Genomic DNA, 19,628 nt, shown 5'->3' with positions numbered 1-19,628 from the left:
TCTGTCCCATCTGACATTTCCATCTCCATCATTTTTAACCTTTTATTTTCTCTCCTAACCTTTCTTCGCACATCTCCCTCCCTCCTTCTGTGCAGGTGGAGAGAGAGATAGCTATTCTTAAACTAATAGAGCACCCCCATGTTCTGAAGCTCTATGATGTCTATGAAAATAACAAATACCTGTAAGTATCTTTGTGTCTTGATCTTTCCTGCTCTCTAAAATTAAGCGAAAGCTGCATTGCTCCTGTGTTTCTATCTGAAACTGAGATAACCACATGGGAAGGCAGAAAGTTAATAATTCCCTGTTTTGATTTTCTTTTTTTTTCTTTTTTAGGTATTTGGTGTTGGAGCATGTCTCTGGTGGGGAGTTGTTCGACTACTTGGTGAAGAAAGGCAGGCTGACTCCCAAGGAGGCCCGGAAATTCTTCAGACAAATCATCTCTGCCCTCGATTTCTGCCATAGTCATTCCATATGGTCTGTAAAAAGCTAAGAACACATTCAGTAAATGTTCTTTTATGTGCAGTGTAAATTGATAGCCCTCTAATTAAAGTAAATGCAAATCACTGACAATGATATCATCAGCATAGCTATAGTAGTAGATGTTGGAGGGTAATACCCCATAATCTGAGCTAGGGGGAATATGTAGATAAAGAAAAAAACTGGTCTGAGAATGCAGCCCTGAGGAACACCACATGTGAATTTTGTTCGCTTGTTTTTGTAACTGCCAAAGAAAGTGTCTGCCAGTTTAGATTTGAACCACTGTAACAGTAATCGTTTATTTTCATCTCATATCAAACCCTTGCTGCCAACAGCAGCAACTACTATTTTCAGAAAAATAGAGACATTTTGTAAGCAGTATATTATTGTAAATGTTTTTATCTACTTTCTATTCATGTTGGTAGTTTTGGTATGTTAGTAGTGCACCAGTTTTGAGCTCAGGGGAAACATGTACTAATCAATTAGTATCTTTTTTTCATTTTTTTCTCATATTATTTGTGTCTTTATTTACAGTTAATGAGGCAAAATTACACATTCAAAGGAAACTGTGAATTACCTATTTTTACTTCAAAGACTTTTGCAAAATAAATTTTTGAATTTTGTTTTTGCTTAGTCACTTTTTTTATTTTTCATTTGCCTTTATGTTTGAATTTGGGGAATATGTTTATTTTGAATGTCATTTAATAAAAATATGTTTTTCATTCATTTTTGTTTTGAATTTGTCACATATTTAATCATTTTATTTTATGGTTGATTTGTTTTAATGTATTACGTAGGCATTCATTTTGATTTTAGGTGCATTAGGTTTTGGTTTATTATCTATAAAAACTTTCACATTTGCATCATTGTTTGGCAATCATTGTTTGGCAATAAAAATGCTCTTTTTAAAAAATATGATTCTACGTTTTATACTGGTATCATATATCAATTAGAACATGAACATCAGCAAGCCTCTCATAGTTTTTGATAGTTGAAGATGCTATTATTAGATCAAACTGTCTTAAGCATTTCTCAAAAACATTTTAAATAAATATGTCGCGTAACATTATTTATTTGTGTTTTTAGTCACAGAGACCTGAAGCCAGAGAATCTTCTCCTGGATGAGAAGAACAACATTAGGATAGCGGACTTTGGCATGGCCTCGCTACAAGTTGGGGACAGTCTGCTGGAGACCAGTTGTGGGTAAGCAGAAATTGTAGTTTTTTATTTAACAAATAAACACAGATCCTTTTTTTATTCAACTCAAATCGAGGGAAAAATATGTAATCACTTGATGAGGAAATATTTATAAAACCTAAACCTCAAAACATCTCAATTAGTAATTTATTGCACTTTCTCAGGTTTTAATGCTCACTGACTGGGACGTCAGTCATGAAAACAATATTTTTATCAGACAGGTTCCAGCATTCTCCTTTAGCTGCTGGTAGATTGGCTCTGCAGACCATGCACCATTTCTTTTTCAATTTCCGCCCCGCCATAAGTGTTCAGACTGGTTAAGATCCAAACTGCTTGCTGGCTGTGACTGAGTTGTTCTGCGCCTCTTGATGAAAGTTTTAAAACTCTATGCAATGTGCATATTCTGAAAAAAATACTTCATTGTTATCAATCCTCCTTTCAGCTGACAGAAAGAAGAAGTGTGCATCACCTGTAGTTACTGCAATCTGTCCTGCTTCTACATGGGCTATCCAGACCCATTCTATTTTATCATCTTGTTTTGATCAGGCAGGCGTCTTTATATGTTTCATTGAGGTGGCCCTAAACAAATACACCAGCCGTTTTACTTTCACCCACCCACGTTCAGGATTAATCACTAGAAACCACTTTCATCCAATCACCCACACTCTCTTTAGCCCACTGGGACCTTGTTTTCTTTTGCTCAAATTTCAATGATGTTTGGAGATTAGATTTTTATTAGAATTTTGATCTTCAGCTGAATTCTTACTATTCAGACTCCTATTTCTGATTGTCCAAATATATTGCTTTAAGTTTTATATCCTAATGCTTTGAAATCTTTTTTTGCCCCAGTGTCTATACAAGGTTATTTCCCAAACTTTGAACTTTTCCACTTCCAAGTGGCAAGCAGAGAGCCGTTGTTAACAGAAAGCCATATAAAGTCCCATTTGCAGTTTGCTTGTGGAAATGGTTGATCTGGTCAGAAGAGAACAAAACTGATATTTTTTTTGGCCTACATGCAAAACATTATATGTGGCAGAAAATGAACATGGCACATCACCACAAAAGCACCATCCTAAGGGTGAAACATGGTGGTGACAGCATCAAGCTTTTCTTCAGCAGGGACAGGGAAGCTGTTGAGGGTTCATGGGAAGATGGATTGAGCTAAACACAGAACAATCCAACAACCCTAAGCATGCAACCAGTGCAAAGGAAAAATGGTTTACATCAAGAAACATTCATGTGATAGAATGGACCAGTCAAAGTCAAGACCTAAAGTCAATTTACATGACTTAAAGGCCGAAGTTCACACTCTCCATTCAAGCCAACTGAGCTTGAACTATTTTGCAGCTGTAAATGTAGCAAAAGTGCCAAGAACCCAACTCAGGGAAGGAAGTCTTTATTAACACCATACTTTGTTGTAAAAAATGTACCAAGGATCATTCTTCTTCTCTCCAAGAGGAGAGATGAGATACTTTTTGCCAGGGATTTGTTTTTCTCTCTATATAATCTGGTCATTAAGAGCTTAAAAATCCATGCATCTGAAGAAATGAGGATTAAATAGCTAAAATTAGGAAGGAATTTCAGCTTTTACCTGTAATCACCAATTTGGTGTTCTGTTTATTTTAAGTTTAAGTGTTGTTGTTCTTCTTTCATTCTTATGCTATGAAAGCATTTGTTGAATCTCTCTTTCCATCCTCACAGATCTCCTCATTATGCTTGTCCAGAGGTCATTAGGGTGAGTAATTCTCTCAGTATGTATTTCCTGAATGTGAGTAGGTGTTTGGATGTCTAATGCTCACCTGCTGTGTGTCTGGGTTCCAGGGAGAGAGGTACGATGGTCGCAGGGCTGATGTCTGGAGCTGTGGAGTTATTCTCTTTGCTCTGCTTGTGGTAAGGGGCTGTTTTTATTTTTATTTTAAAATTATGTATTAAGCTTTTTCTCAACACTAATCACTGTAAAATGAATTTCTTACAATATTCACTAAAACTGTTTTAGAGAGTAATAACTGAGCGTGTAGTTTATTTATTGTTTTTAAGCAAGCTTCTCTTCAGTGTCTCCATCCTATAAGTTTTTCCTTAGTGCTTACTTGTATTGTTTTCATGTCAATTAGTGACCACTGCTCCTCATAGTCTTGCTAGCCACACAGGTGCAGTATATTCAGCTCATTGGACTATCATGGTTTCCATGCAACTAATCACCTTCCCAGCATAAAACGATCCAGTTTTCATTTATTTTTTGCTAGGTCTAGCTGTGAACAAGCCTGTTCTCTGTTTTCAAACCATTCCTCTTATACATTCCTATGTGTTTCCCCCCTAAACATTTGAGACTCATGACTTTTTGTTTGCTTCTGGGTCCGAAAATTGAGCTTTGTGGAACACCCTGCTTTAGTTCATTACATTCTGATGAACAGTTTCCTATACTGACAAAAAGTTTCTGGTGCTACAATACAAGTTGACCCATTCAGGATTGTTCCAAAAGGTTCAATCTGTCTGAGCCTGTCCAGTAAGATGGTGTGGCCACTAGTATCAAAAGCTGTACTAAGGTCGAGCTATGCCAGTAATGAAGGTTTGTTCTGATCCATTTTATATCTGTGGACATTTAAAAGTGTAACATTGCAGCCTCTGTGCTGTGATTGGATTAAAACCAGATAATTGTTCTGGAATACTGTCAAAGGTTTAAACAAGAATGTAGAGGATTTAGAACAAGCTAATCTGAAAATTTACTTAAAAAAGGCAACAGTGGTCTATAAAACTGTAGGGAAAGCACCCATCTGAAGAGAACAGTTGACAATATTAACGTTATTTTCCAAGAAATTTAACATATTTTAAAAAAGGACGTGGAAAATGGCTCTAATAAGCATGTTTAATTCAGTTCAATTCAGTTTTATTGACACTACAAAAGTCAATGGTTTTAGATACACTTTTTCACTTAATGGGTCTCTTTATTTTCATGACTATTTAAATTGTAGATTCTCACCAAAGGCAACAAACCTGTGAATGAACACACATGGAATTATATAGGGAACAAAAAGTGTAACTCTAAACATTTTTCTATTTTAGATTCTTCCAAATAGCCCTGCTTGCTCCGATTACTGCTTTGCTCTCCTAGCATTCTCTCCGCCTGAAATACTTTTCCAGAGTTCTAACTATGAAACAGTGTGGTTGGGTTCATTTTATTATTCAAATCGGTTAAAACGTTTTCTATTTAAGGAAACCCAGCAAATTGCATCCAGTCAGTGACTTGTAGCATTCACTCCTCCTGGATGAGCATGTAGAGACAGTAGACAGTCACTGGCGTTGACTTTGCAGCAATCCCTCATACTGAGCATGCATGTAGCGACAGTGGAGAGGAAAAACTCCCTTTTAACAGGAAGAAACCTCCAGCAGAACCAGGCTCAGTGTGAGCGGCCATCTGCCACGACCGACTGGGGGTTTGAGAGAACAGAGCAGAGACACAAAGAGAACAAAGAAGCACTGATCCAGGAGTACTTTCTATGAGAAGGAAAAGTGAAATGTTAATGGTTGTAGCTTCTTTAGAGGCTTCATCAGACATTGTTTTGGCAAACTTGCACACCAAAGCAACACTAACCTGACCTCCAATTGGCATAACCGGGTGTCAATACCGCCGGCATGAATACAGTTCTAATTTAGAACTAGCTCTGGTTAGAATTTCAACATCAATTAGGAGAAAACTGTCAAGTGCTTCCTCACTAGTCAACAATGACTCTGAGGTAATAATATTTCTATGTTGACATAAAGATAACTTAGATCTAATAAATTCTATTTTACCTCTAAAATGGTCTGAAAATTCTGCAAACTTTGTGTTCATGGACATACTGATGGATACTGGAGGACTTGGTTTGGTTAGTCTATCAAAAACTGAGAAGAGGGTTCTTTATTGTCTTTTATCAGGTATTGTTTAGAGAAATATGCACGCCTCACCTGCTTAAATGCTGGATTGCAGATGATCAGATTATTCAGAATAATTCCGGTATCTATTTATTGTTTATTCTCCTTCCATTTTCTCCCTGATTTTTAACAGTTTCTTTTTAATTGTCTGGTTCTTTCATTTCTCCAAGGAGGTTTAGGTTGTCTGAAGAAATGTCTTTCAAAAACACTGATTGCTTAGAACTCAGCTTATCCTTGAAACTAGCTAAACGCTGTACCATGGAATGGACGGTTGATGCTACTTTTTTACTGGAATCATTATTCTTCAAAGTAATTTTTGTTGCCATATGAGTGGAGAGTAGATAAGACTTAATCAATATGGGACAAAGAAATACACTTATAAAGTTTGACCGATAATGAATTAAGGTATGATAGGAAGTGGAGTGGAGCTGACTCAGCATGATTCCACACAATTTGGCTGACCCACAGGAACTCTGATAATAATGTGATTTGCAGCATTTTACACATTTAAACAGACTATCAGCATCAGCAGTCATAAAATGTGGCCTTAAAATACTCTGCTGTGGAAATACAAACCATCAAAGATTTCATCATCATTCTGTTTCATAGGTGTGTGGCAGCCATATTGGATTTTTAGGTCAGGGAAGGTGCCGAACATCCCAGTTTTCATTTCAATTGTTGGTTTTATCACTTTAAAGAGCAATCTGCCAGTTGATTTTTCCCATTATTGAAAAATTCTGACATCTGTGTAGAAATGGAAATGTATGCACGATTATGAGCTGAAGAATTACTAGATTACTTTTAATAAGTATAAAGATAAAAAATAGCAATGCAGTTTTTTTCAAAGCTACGTGCCAGTTCTGAATCAGATGTGTGATCAGTGGATGGAAAGGTAACTGGCAAAGTCAATGAGCTTCTCCGTGGTGTTTTACGTGATCAAGGATTGATTTCGTGAAGAGCCAATGCAGCACTGCAGAGATTAGAGGGCTACACAGCTACAGAGAAAACTATAGTTACAGGAGTAACAACAGTCAGGGAGTCCTAAGTGATATTGTGCAGACGCAAGGCAAGTGTATTTTTAAAGCTCCATTCATGCACAGGGCAATTTAAAAATGCTTTACAGAAACAAGTCAGTAGAATTAAATACAAATTATAAATGAGGCAGAGAACAGTTTAAAGAATTACATCAAAGTTTATTCATCAGTTCTAATGAAAAAAGAGGTAAATTAAAGCAAATAAAATAGCCAGAACTGAAGAACAGTTAAAATAAGCTTTTAAAATTTCAGGAAAACTGCACTGAACAAAATTATAATTTTAGTCCCACTTTAAAGGATCCAACAGTTTCTGTACATCTCTTGTTTTAGGGAGTTGCTGCTTCATTGAGTGTCTTACAACTTAATACGATTTTAAACTATATCCTTTTCAGATGCAGGGACCCAGTATTTTATTTGACTGAAGAATTGGTGTGATATTTTTCCAATTCCCTGTTGCTGCTGAAGAGCCTGGTAGCAGTTTCTTGGTTGAGCTGCAGCTGCCTGATTGATTTCAGGTCAATTCAGTTTTATTTACTTTATTTATACTGCACCAATTCAAAACAAAAGTTATCTCAAGACAAGCAGATCCAGTTTATATACAGAAATATGCAGGTATATCTAAAAAAATTATAATATAGTGAAAGGGTTTGAGGTGTAATGTAAGTCATTTTAAAAAAGTGAAACCTATATATTTTACAAATTCATCACACAGAGTGAAATATTAATATTTATATGATTATATTTAATAATTATGGTTTACCAATATGAAAATCAAAATTTCAGTCTCAGAAAATTAGAATATTTTGAAAAAGTTAAATATTGGAAAATCATGGTGTCACACCCTAATCAACTCTACACTCAGCAACTCAAAGCACCTGCACAGATTTCCTGAGCCTCCTAATGGTCTCTCAGTCTGGGTCAGTAGGCTACACAACCATGGAGAAGATTGCTGACTGGACAGAAGACAGTCCTAGAAACCCTCCACATGGAGTGTAAGCCAACTACAGGTAATTTCCAAAGAAGATGCTTGTTCACAGGGTGCTGTATCCAAGTATATTCAGAGAAAGTTGAGTTGAGTAGAAGAAAATAGTGTGGTTGGAAAAAGTGCACCAGTAATGGGGATAACCGCAGCATGAGAGGATTGTCATGCAAAATGTCTTCAAGAATTTGGTGGAGCTATCAAAGCAACCTGGGCTTCCATTACACCTCAGCAGAACCACAGGCAGATCTCCTCCATGCCACGCTGCATTGATGCAGTAATTCATCCAAAAGGTGTCCCAACCAAATATTACATACATCAAAATTAACATACATTTCAGAAGCCTGATGTTTCCATTAAAATATATTGTATTTTAATTTTCTAAGACACTGGATTTTGTGTTTTCATTAACTGTAAGCCATAATCATCAAAATTACAGAAAATATAAAAATATTTCACTCTATGTGGAATGTATCTATAGGGGTTGGACAATGAAACTGAAACACCTGTCATTTTAGTGTGGGAGGTTTCTTGGCTAAATTGGACCAGCCTGGTAGCCAGTCTTCATTGACTCAGTCATAAAACCTCCCCCAACGCTGAGCGAGGTGAGCAGACAAAGGGTTATAAAACTTTTGGCGGCAAGCTAGTAAGCAGTAAGGTTGAAAACAAAGAAAATGGTGAATTTCACCATGAGGTTATTATAACAGTCCAGTTAAACAGCGCACCTGCGCACAGGTGTTTGCACGGTAAAGACACACTTGCGGGACACGGCGGTCTCCAAAAGTACCAGTTTCAAAACAATGGCATGCATATACAATTCCGAACACATTAGACTCTAAATGGTGACTCTAATAGCACTAAAATTTCCTCTACCCTGCCCAAGCTATCCCTAATAAAGAAATAAAACAATTAATAAAAGGATGTGTTTTACTTTGTTGAAGCCTTCCTTCTGAGCAGAGTTGAGAGAGAGAAAGGGGAAAGTTGAAAGTTAATGTGCGTCCGCAGTTAACTTCAGGAAAAACGGTCAATCTTCGTCCTTTGTCCTCCTTGGCAAAAAGGAAAAATATGAGCTGACCATCAGCAGTCGACTAGAACACAAAACAAGGTGGCGATTTGTCTCCTTGAAACTCTGCGGGTTTTTTTTGGTTACGTGTTAAGTTCACGTCTTCAATCGGCAAAGTGAAATTTCTGGCCTTCTTATTCCAGAAACCTCTTATGAATTTTTCATTGGCCAACGAGAGAGAATAAATGAAATCCACTCGGGACTCTTCTCCAGGTGATGCTTCATTTGCGTGGTAACCGTGGCGAGCCCTCAAAATGGGCGCCTTCCGATATAGCGTCTTGTGACGTCAGACTTGGGACGACCCGTCATATCAGTCGTAGTGTCCGATGGGATTTGTAGGAACGGACTGTCCTGGATACAGAATGGCCGATGACGTTGGAGAGGCACAGTGGCCTCCAGCAACGTGCAAATGGTCCAATATTCAGCAAACAAGTGGTCCAGCATCAGTGATGGTTTGGGCTGCCATATCATGGCATTATCTTGGCCCAATACTTGTGCTAGATGGGCGCATCACTGCCAAGGACTACCGAACCATTCTTGAGGACCATGTGCATCCAATGGTTCAAACATTGTATCCTGAAGGTGGTGCCGTGTATCAGGATGACAATGCACCAATACACACAGCAAGACTGGTGAAAGATTGGTTTGATGAACATGAAAGTGAAGTTGAACATCTCCCATGGCCTGCACAGTCACCAGATCTAAATATTATTGAGCCACTTTGGGGTGTTTTGGAGGAGCGAGTCAGGAAACGTTTTCCTCTACCAGTATCACGTAGTGACCTGGCCACTATCTTGCAAGAAGAATGGCTTAAAATCCCTCTGACCACTGTGCAGGACTTGTATATGTCATTCCCAAGACAAATTGATGCTGTATTGGCCACAAAAGGAGGTCCTACACCATACTAATAAATTATTGTGGTCTAAAACCAGGTGTTTCACTTTCATTGTCCAACCCCTGTATGTAACATATTTTGGCTCACTTTCTAAAATGAGTGACAAAAATAATACACTTTTTAATTATATACAGATTTTTGAGATGTACCTGTATAATACAGGACACAATTCAATAATACAGAGATGTTCAAATTACATAAATTTTTATTCTAGTTGTAATGCAATGTAGTCAAATTTAATTTATCATGCCAAATGCACAACTGGCACAACTGATAATTGGTCAATTAACCAACGCCTGTAAAGACACCATAACAAAAAGTCAAAACAACAGCATTCATCACCTATTTTGTGTCTATGATTTCTATCTTTTTTATGCTGTATAAAATATTTTTAAAGTTGTGTCATCAGTGTGGTAAAATGTTACATTGTGTGATCTGAGGGATCATCTAGAAACTCAATACAAGAGGCCCATTCCCACTTGTATTGCTGGCTGTCATGTCCGGGGGTTGGTGGGTGCTCTGGTTGCCAGGCTCGTTTGGACCAAGTGAACCCCTCTTTTGTTCGTGGACCCCTCTCTGGATGGGGGCAGGGGTCGTTGGGGGCTAGGGTCGGAGCAGCGAGCGTAATCTGGATCGCATTTTAAAAAAAGGAGCCATAGTTTTGAGCACTTTCTATCAGATACACTTTGTTGACAGTACCAGCGGATACTGACGTCATTACGCTCTTGTGCGTGCAACGCTGCGTTCATGTCCGGCATGGAAAATTGCCCACTTTCACTCCCTCAGTGTCACAATGATCCATTTAGGTACCGTTTGATTTTAGGTGAATCAGTACTCAGTAGTACCGACGGAATTCGGTCGCTACCTCTAAAAGTACCGAATTACCTACTCACTATTGCATATTTTTTTGGAGAACTGTTATATACACAAGCACGCTCTCTGTATTGGCCGCAAAAGGAGGCCCTACACCATACTAATAAATTATTGTGGTCTAAAACCAGGTGTTTCAGTTTCATTGTCCAACCCCTGTATATATATATATATTTATATATCAAGCATTATAGTGTTAGCCGTAATGCTCCACTTATGAAAGTAAATTTGTTGGGCTCTTCTTGACAACAATTTTGAGTGCTACTCTGCCGGACATGTCGGCTTAAAAAAAGAGGAATGCAGATCTGACGAACACCATATGTGAACTTTGTCCAGTTTTAGAATTGCCAAATGATACAACGTCATCCCAAGTAATTACTGAACCAATTTAGCAGGGTAAGAGAATATATCAACATCTGTTTTGTGTCATTGCGAACACATGATAAGTGGTTTTTGGACTACTATGTTGTTCCAGTGATTACCACTAACCACTAAGACAAAAAAACCCCATTGAAGCCAAAGTTTGTCATAGTCAGTTTGCCATGGCAGGATATGCCAGCTGCATGGAGCTTTACTTTGTATTATGTTCCACAGCTGGAGGGTGACTGATTTCTGTGTTGAAGATGTCCCATCTAATCAGGTCACTTATGTAAAAAAAAAAAACAATACCACTAGTTACATCAAAATATTTCTCTGACATCTGTCAATCATAATGTCTCAGATTTTTGTATCTCTAGAAGAGAAACCTACTAGTGTTTTGTAGAAATATAATTCCATTAACAGCTTTAATTGTTTACATCTGACTGAGTTTTTAATATTTTGTCTGTGATGAGACAAATGCATATCTGTTATATCTGCTTTTCGCTCATGGTCAGATCACTTTAAAGCACAGTCAGTGGTCCCTGTTCTATTAGCAAGGGAACAGGGAAGAGAAGAAATTGGTCCCAGACTGCCGAAAGCTGTTTTCCATTCATGGCAGTAAATGTGGCATCATGCCAAAAATGTTTTATCGAATGCATTTGTGATCATCTGATTGTGCGAACATGAATATGACTGCCATGTATGCCATTCATGGTCAGAGATGTGTGCCAGAATGAAGTCTGCATCAGGATGTCCTAAATGAGACGATGCAAAAATAACCAACAGCAAACTGGTATTTAGATCAGTTGAATTAAGATTTTTTCATCCTACCCCATGTCAGGGTGCCTTGCCCTTTGACCATGACAACCTGCGGCAGCTTCTGGAGAAAGTGAAGAGCGGAGTTTTCCACATGCCCCACTTCATACCGCCTGACTGCCAAGCTTTGCTTAAAGGAATGATTGAAGTCAATGCTGACAAAAGACTCACGGTAAGAAGTCAAAACTCAGACACATACAAAACTTAAATACTGGACCTTGAAAGGTCCTTAGACATTAATAGGTTCTATTACCCTGATATATGAGGTCCTCTTTTTGGTTTAGCATTATCAAAGGTTAGCAAATAGACAGTAAAAATACCCTTTATACTGTATATGTTTATATTAATTAGTCTGCATAAGTTATTTGATCAGACCTTTGTAAATGTGTTTAATATATCACACAACATGAGGATAAATACTAAAGGAAATTCAATTTCTGTCCCTCAGAGTCGGTCATCTGACCATAATTCATGAAATTAAGACTGCGGTGAAATTCAAGCAAAATCTCCATTAATCAAAGAATTGGCATAAGTGCTGAACCACAGTGAATACCAAAAGGATTTAGACTCTTTGAACCTTTTCACATTTTGGAACATTACTACAACAAACTTCATTGCATTTATTGGGATTTTATGTGAGAGAAACCTAAGTAGCAATAATGATACATAGAGAAATTTGTAACAAGTTTAGGTTATGGGAGCATTAATCAGAGAAGCAGCCAAAATGTTCAGGAGGAGCTGCAGAGATCAACAGCTCAGGTGGGAGATTTGTTGACACTATAACTTTTGCTTGTTCACTCCTCACATCTGGCAGTATGGAGGAGTAGCAACAAGAAAGCCAGAGTATGTTTGCATTTGCCCCAAGCTACACAGTTAACATGTTGCAAGAAGGAGCTTTAGTGAGATGATACCATAGCTGAACCTTTTGACCTAAAAGTTTACAGCGTGTGGGGGGGTAAAACTACCACCCAGCCTATGGTGAAACATGGCGGTGGCAGCCTCATGATTTAAGGATGCTTATGTTCAGCAGGGACAGGGAAGCTCGTCAGAGATGAGAGGAAGATGGATGGAGCTAAATATGGTCAATGCTGGAAGACAACCTGGCTGCAAAAGACTTGGGACATGGGTAGAAGTTTGGTCTGTGACATAAGAAAAATCTTGTTATTATTGTCAGATGACACAACCTGGTCCTGAACCTTCTGTACCTATTTCAAAAAAGTGAACTGCATTTAGATTGCATGCAATCACTAACTGTGATTTCCCTTTGGCTAAAAATCACCAGCATTACCCAAAAATGCCAGGACTTCTGAGTTTATACTGCACATTAAGAATGAACTAGGCATTTACAGGGCAGAAGTAGAGAAAAGAGAAAATGCAGCCCCAGGCTTTGCTTTAAGATGGGACGGAAATTAAACCTGACACAAGACCTTACTAAGAGAGGAAAAAGAAGAGACAACACAGTCCACAGATAGATCAGAGCGGAGGGATTTGGGTGCTGTCAAAGGGCAGGAACAGAGTCATTCCTGATAGGACTGTCCTCTGGTATACCAGCTAACTAAGGAGCCATAGTAGTTTAGAACAGGAAATTCTATGAAAAGCACAGTTTAGGAGGGAAATATGGATATAACTGCTTGTGTTTGCATGGTTAAAGAAAATGGGTAAATGACGAGCTTCATTAGAGGTGCATCTCAATAAATCCTTTGGTTAATTTTGCTAATTATGTCTTACAGCGAAACAAAACCCAAAATTCTGTTTCTGATTAAATTTAATTATTACATGAGGCCAATAAAAAATGTTTTTAATACAAAAATCGTGACCTACTGAGAAGTTTCACCATGTGCTTTACAGTACGTAGACACATAGTATAAAGACTCAGTTCTTGGTTGGGGCTCCTTTTGCTTGAATTACTGTAGCGTGGGATGGAGGAGCCTGTGGTTCTGCTGAGGTGTAATGGAAACCCAGGTTGTTTTCAGCTTGTCTGCATTGCTGGCAAATCAGTGAAACTACAGTCATTAAAGCATGTACTTTTCGTAGTGCAGGCAGGTGCCAAGTCCTGCTGCTGTTACTCATACAGCTACAACATCACAGATTTAATCAAAGCTGTGAGTTTGTCTGATGAGCTGTTGATTAATGGAGTTTGAAACCAGGTCAGACTGTCTCTCCCTGCCTCTGTCTGTTTGTCATGTCTCTCCATGAAAACCACGTCAGTTAAAAGGTAGTTTGCTCTATGATCTCACTAAACCATTTGTTAGTTAGTAAGTAGAGGTCTTTGATGAGCAGTTTGAGAAATACATGCTGGATGGTGGCCTCTCCTCTGATGCCGGCAGCTGCTCCATTACTCCAACTCCCCAAAGATGCTGTGCAGCACTGATGCAATGGTTTCCACTGTGTGCAGTTCTACTGCAGGGTGTAGAGTGTATGAGGGGATGTAGGACAGCTGAGGGAAAACTTTCCTGGAGGTCATGCAAGAAGGAGGAACAGCCAACAGTTAGCAGATAAAACAGGCCAGTGCATCACTGAACCCCTGCCCTGAGACAAAAGGTGTAGCATTCACAGGCTTATGTTTAGTTCAAACTAAATCAACAGTGTGATTACAGTGCCTTCTAAAATAGTTAAGTTTTTAACATTTTGATAAATTACAATCACCAAAGTCAACTCATTTCACTAATACCTTATGGGATAGACGAACACAAAGTAGTGCGCAGCTGTGTCATGGAAAAAAATAATACATGCTTTTCATTATTTTTACTAATCAAAACCTAAAAAACGTTGGGGTAAGGATTAGGTTTTTTTTATTTAGCCCTCTTTAAAGTTATATCTCTGAAAAAATAGATAAATCCAGCTTTTCTGTGAAGACCTCAGAGGTTTTTTAAAGAACATTAGAAAACAAACAGAAGCATTAAGACCAAGGAACACATCAGACAGGTCAGGCAGGAAGATGTGGATAGGTTTAAAGAGGAGTTAGGTTATAAAATAATACCAACATTTCACTGAGCTCTGTTCAGTCCATCATCTGAACACGGGAAGTTAAACTGCAGATCAAGCAAGATATGGCACTCCACCCAAACTGACAGGCGGACCAATGAGAGCATTAATCAGAGTGGTCCATGGTTACTCTGGAGGAGTTGCAGAGATCCACAGCTCAGGTGAGAGAGTCTGTTGACAGGACAGCTATTAGTTGTTCACTAAACAGATCTGGCTTTTAAGGAAGAGAGGCCTGGAGTATTCCATTGTTTGACGTAAGCCAAGTCCTGGATAGATTAGCCACAAGTGTTTCGGGGGAAACAGCAAACATGTGGCAGAAGGTTCTCCGGTCGGATGACACCAGAATTAAAAAGTCTATCCTACAGGCAAAACGCTGTGTGTGGAGGAAAACCAACGCTAGAGTTCACCATGAATAGATCATCTTTATTGTGAGTAAACTGAGCGTGTCGCAAGACATGAAATTTGTTTTTTATGCTTTCCAACCAGTCTGAGTGTGAGCTTTTCTGCAAAGAAGGGTCTCTGCACAAGGCATGCAAAGGAAGCTGAATATGAATGCATGCTACACTTTTCAGATTCTTATTTGATAAACTTTTGAATGCCTTGTTATTTTGGTTCTACTTCACAGTTAAGCAATACTTTGTGTCGGTCTGTGTCATACAATCCCAATAAAAAAGTTTCAAGTTTGTGGTAGTAACTTAAGAAAATGTGTTCAAGGGTTGGTAATTCAGTGCTTTTTGCAAGGCACTGTTAAGTGTAACCTGAATCTGGTTGCTGTGTCTAACATTTAATTTTGTTTTTGGGGCAATTTGTCATAAAAGTAAGTGTAAGAATTTGAGTTAGATATTTGACTTTGGTCTATTCCTTAAACACATCTTTTAAACAAACATTGTCTGTAATAGCAATTAGAATTTGTATAAGAACTTTCAGCCTTCCTATAGGAAAAAAAAATTTTTGTCAAAGGTATTTGCACAAAAACCCAATGTTCAAACTGTTTTACAGCAACAAACAGTGTTCTATCAGTGCTCTAACATTGTCAAATGTTGTTTCTTACAGCTAGAAGCAATACAGAAACACAACTGGTACCTGTAAGTACATTAATATTGTTTTCTGGTTTTTAAAAATAATAATTTTCAGCTTTTCCTCTTCCTTTTTAACAACCACTGTCCCTTTTTATTTTAATTAATGCTTCCTAGTTTTGAAGTGTGATTCCATTTTTCTGGGTTCTCTGGTTCAATGTTTATAAAAACGAATTCCACATAAAAAAGTTGCTTTAAGCAGCTCTTATCAGTTAACACTTTGAGTGATGTGCTGGTACTATACTGTACATACAATATCTGATTTTTGGTAGGATGGATGTCATGATCCAGATTTGTTTGTCCCTGATACCGAACTCAGTCATTTAAGGTTATTTGTCCATGCCAAGTCTCAATCTGATATTGGCATTTTTTTTACATCATATTGCCCACTACATACCATGTAAACATAAAACTTATTAAAATTAATAAAAATTCATACGTTCACACTGCAGGCAAATACGGTCCATATGCAACTTTCTTATGACAGTCAGAACAACCCGATCTTTTCACCTCCAAGAAAATCCAAATTGTGCCACTTTCATATGTTGAACAAAAGCGTATCCGATAGTTTTCATAGCGTCCACAATCAGAACGGTCATATCACTTTTTATCAGACTTTTGTCCTGGCTCCGATTATGCATTCACACAAACTTCTCTACAGAAGTAGCAATGACTGCTCCACAGAAGGCCATTGTTAAGAGTTGTGCTTTCTTTTTTTCTTGTTATCATGTGGTCATATTACAGGTCCTTCTCAAAATATTAGCATATTGTGATAAAGTTCATTATTTTCCATAATGTCATGATGAAAATGTAACATTCATATATTTTAGATTCATTGCACACTAACTGAAATATTTCAGGTCTTTTATTGTCTTAATACGGATGATTTGGCATACAGCTCATGAAAACCCAAAATTCCTATCTCACAAAATTAACATATCATTAAAAGGGTCTCTAAACGAGCTATGAACCTAATCATCTGAATCAACGAGTTAACTCTAAACACCTGCAAAAGATTCCTGAGGCCTTTAAAACTCCCAGCCTGGTTCATCACTCAAAACCCCAATCATGGGTAAGACTGCCGACCTGACTGCTGTCCAGAAGGCCACTATTGACACCCTCAAGCAAGAGGGTAAGACACAGAAATAAATTTCTGAACGAATAGGCTGTTTCCAGAGTGCTGTATCAAGGCACCTCAATGGGAAGTCTGTGGGAAGGAAAAAGTGTGGCAGAAAACGCTGCACAACAAGAAGAGGTGACCGGACCCTGAGGAAGATTGTGGAGAAGGGCCGATTCCAGACCTTGGGGGACCTGCGGAAGCAGTGGACTGAGTCTGGAGTAGAAACATCCAGAGCCACCGTGCACAGGCGTGTGCAGGAAATGGGCTACAGGTGCCGCATTCCCCAGGTCAAGCCACTTTTGAACCAGAAACAGCGGCAGTAGCGCCTGACCTGGGCTACAGAGAAGCAGCACTGGACTGTTGTTCAGTGGTCCAAAGTACTTTTTTCGGATGAAAGCAAATTCTGCATGTCATTCAGTAATCAAGGTGCCAGAGTCTGGAGGAAGACTGGGGAGAAGGAAATGCTAAAATGCCAGAAGTCCAGTGTCAAGTACCCACAGTCAGTGATGGTCTGGGTGCCGTGTCAGCTGCTGGTGTTGGTCCACTGTGTTTTATCAAGGGCAGGGTCAATGCAGCTAGCTATCAGGAGATTTTGGAGCACTTCATGCTTCCATCTGCTGAAAAGCTTTATGGAGATGAAGATTTCATTTTTCAGCACGACCTGGCACCTGCTCACAGTGCCAAAACCACTGGTAAATGGTTTACTGACCATGGTATCACTGTGCTCAATTGGCCTGCCAACTCTCCTGACCTGAACCCCATAGAGAATCTGTGGGATATTGTGAAGAGAACGTTGAGAGACTCAAGACCCAACACTCTGGATGAGCTAAAGGCCGCTATCGAAGCATCCTGGGCCTCCATAAGACCTCAGCAGTGCCACAGGCTGATTGCCTCCATGCCACGCCGCATTGAAGCAGTCATTTCTACAAAAGGATTCCCGACCAAGTATTGAGTGCATAACTGTACATGATTATTTGAAGGTTGACGTTTTTTGTATTAAAAACACTTTTCTTTTATTGGTCAGATGAAATATGCTAATTTTGTGAGATAGGAATTTTGGGTTTTCATGAGCTGTATGCCAAAATCATCCGTATTAAGACAATGAAAGACCTGAAATATTTCAGTTAGTGTGCAATGAATCTAAAATATATGAATGTTAAATTTTCATCATGACATTATGGAAAATAATGAACTTTATCACAATATGCTAATATTTTGAGAAGGACCTGTATTGTCGGCTCCCATTGCTCAATAACTTAAGAATATCACAGAGAGTCAGACATCCATTATTACTTCCATAAATAGTGTTCAGTTGTGAGGTCATCTCCTTCTGTGGATGCGGGTCGCTTTGGGGTTGTGAACCCTGAATTCATTCTATGGTCGACTAGTAGTTTGAACAACCACGCAACAAGAAATTGGTTTTCAGCAAAAAAATGGAATTGAGCTTTAAGACCTACAGTGTGAACGAAGCCGAAACCAGTGCAGAAACATGATTCAATTCAATTCAGTTTTATTTATATAGCACCAATTCACGGCACATGTCGTCTCAAGGTACTTCACAAAGGGTTTGGAATGGTGTGGGGTTGTTGGGGAGGTTAGATTAAACTACTGAGTGTTAGAGTTTGGCCATTTTAGAATGGGCTATGTGTAGGGGTACTAAGTAAAATAATAAACTGATAAAGTTTGTCCTTCTAGAGCCCACTGGTGGTCATTGTTACACAAAAAACCACAAGAATTCCGGGTACCTCTCTCTGTCGGACTGATTATAACCATTGGAAAAGAAAAAGGGTAGCAGAAATGGAGGGTGTGTTTGCACCGCAACCATAACTGAGCTGTTTTAGGCTAAACCTGGCTACCCCTTACTCCAACCAACAGGGAGGGAGGAAGGCAGAGGTATAAATAATTGGAGAGTGTTGTTTCCTGTTGCATTGCATGAAAGGTGGGTAACTTTAAAATGGGCTACGTCAATTCAATCGAATCATACAGATTTCAAGTCAGGTACATACATTCCAATTAATCCTAACCATCCAACAGTGCAGTCAGATTCAATTATTTATTCAAATTGGATAAAAAGTTTTTCTATTTAAGGAAACCCAGCAGATTGCATCGAGTCAGTGACTTGCAGCATTCACTCCTCCCGGATGAGCATGTAGAGACAGTGGACAGTCACTGGTGTTGACTTTGCAACAATCCCTCATGAATCATGACACAGTCATCAGCTCCATAATCCTTTGTGCCTTATGACTGTCCCATGGAAACTTATCTCCTCTCACGTTTTCTCTGGTGCTTTGGTTTATTTAATCCGCTTTCAGAGTTAGCTGTGTGAACTTGTTGTATTCGATCGTGTATCTTTTTCTAAACTGAATAAACATTCAAACTGCTAAGATTGCAGGGATCAGCTGAACTGCTTTCCTTTTCTTCTTTAAAGTATTTCCAATCATCAGCAATGGTATAGTGATATTAGCTGGTACTACGCATGGGACAGTTACTAGTATCAAGGTAAACCAACGTTTTTGATGTTCACGGTTTCCAAACCACCAAAACCTTCCATCAAATCGTTCCTATAGTTTAAAATACCTAAAATGAGATGCCAAAAGAAGTGTGAGAGTGACCGGTGAGTGTGCTCTGGCTGTTTGAAGCATAGCGTAATCAGTTCCTTCCTCACTTGCTCCTGTGCACTGCCAGTGAGCTGGCTTAGAAAGCCTCCTAGTTGTTACCTATAAGAAAGACAAAATTGGCAGTTTGAAAATACACTATAATGCCACATTGATTTAGGGGGCATGGCCAGATACAGCTAATTTGCATAAAAGTGACAGAGCCCTAAAACAACTCATTCTGAAAGGAGCT

At 38.7% G+C, this 19,628-nt stretch overlaps 1 protein-coding gene across 1 annotated transcript in view; it reads left to right on the top strand.

The window, feature by feature from the left end:
- Window positions 1-19,628, top strand: part of LOC124863479 (serine/threonine-protein kinase BRSK1-like) — a 57,966-nt gene that overhangs the window by 13,409 nt on the left and 24,929 nt on the right. The window contains exons 3-9 of the mRNA XM_047357865.1: window positions 96-181; window positions 334-474; window positions 1,564-1,680; window positions 3,376-3,409; window positions 3,496-3,564; window positions 11,626-11,772; window positions 15,639-15,670. Of these exons, the coding sequence (XP_047213821.1) occupies window positions 96-181; window positions 334-474; window positions 1,564-1,680; window positions 3,376-3,409; window positions 3,496-3,564; window positions 11,626-11,772; window positions 15,639-15,670 (626 nt within the window). The remainder of the gene's footprint in view (window positions 1-95; window positions 182-333; window positions 475-1,563; window positions 1,681-3,375; window positions 3,410-3,495; window positions 3,565-11,625; window positions 11,773-15,638; window positions 15,671-19,628) is intronic.

The sequence above is a fragment of the Girardinichthys multiradiatus genome, chromosome X (genome assembly GCF_021462225.1).
Source record: "Girardinichthys multiradiatus isolate DD_20200921_A chromosome X, DD_fGirMul_XY1, whole genome shotgun sequence".
Lineage (NCBI taxonomy): Eukaryota > Metazoa > Chordata > Actinopteri > Cyprinodontiformes > Goodeidae > Girardinichthys > Girardinichthys multiradiatus.
The sequence above is the reverse complement of the archived record's forward strand: the minus strand, read 5'-3'. Positions and strand labels throughout refer to the sequence as shown.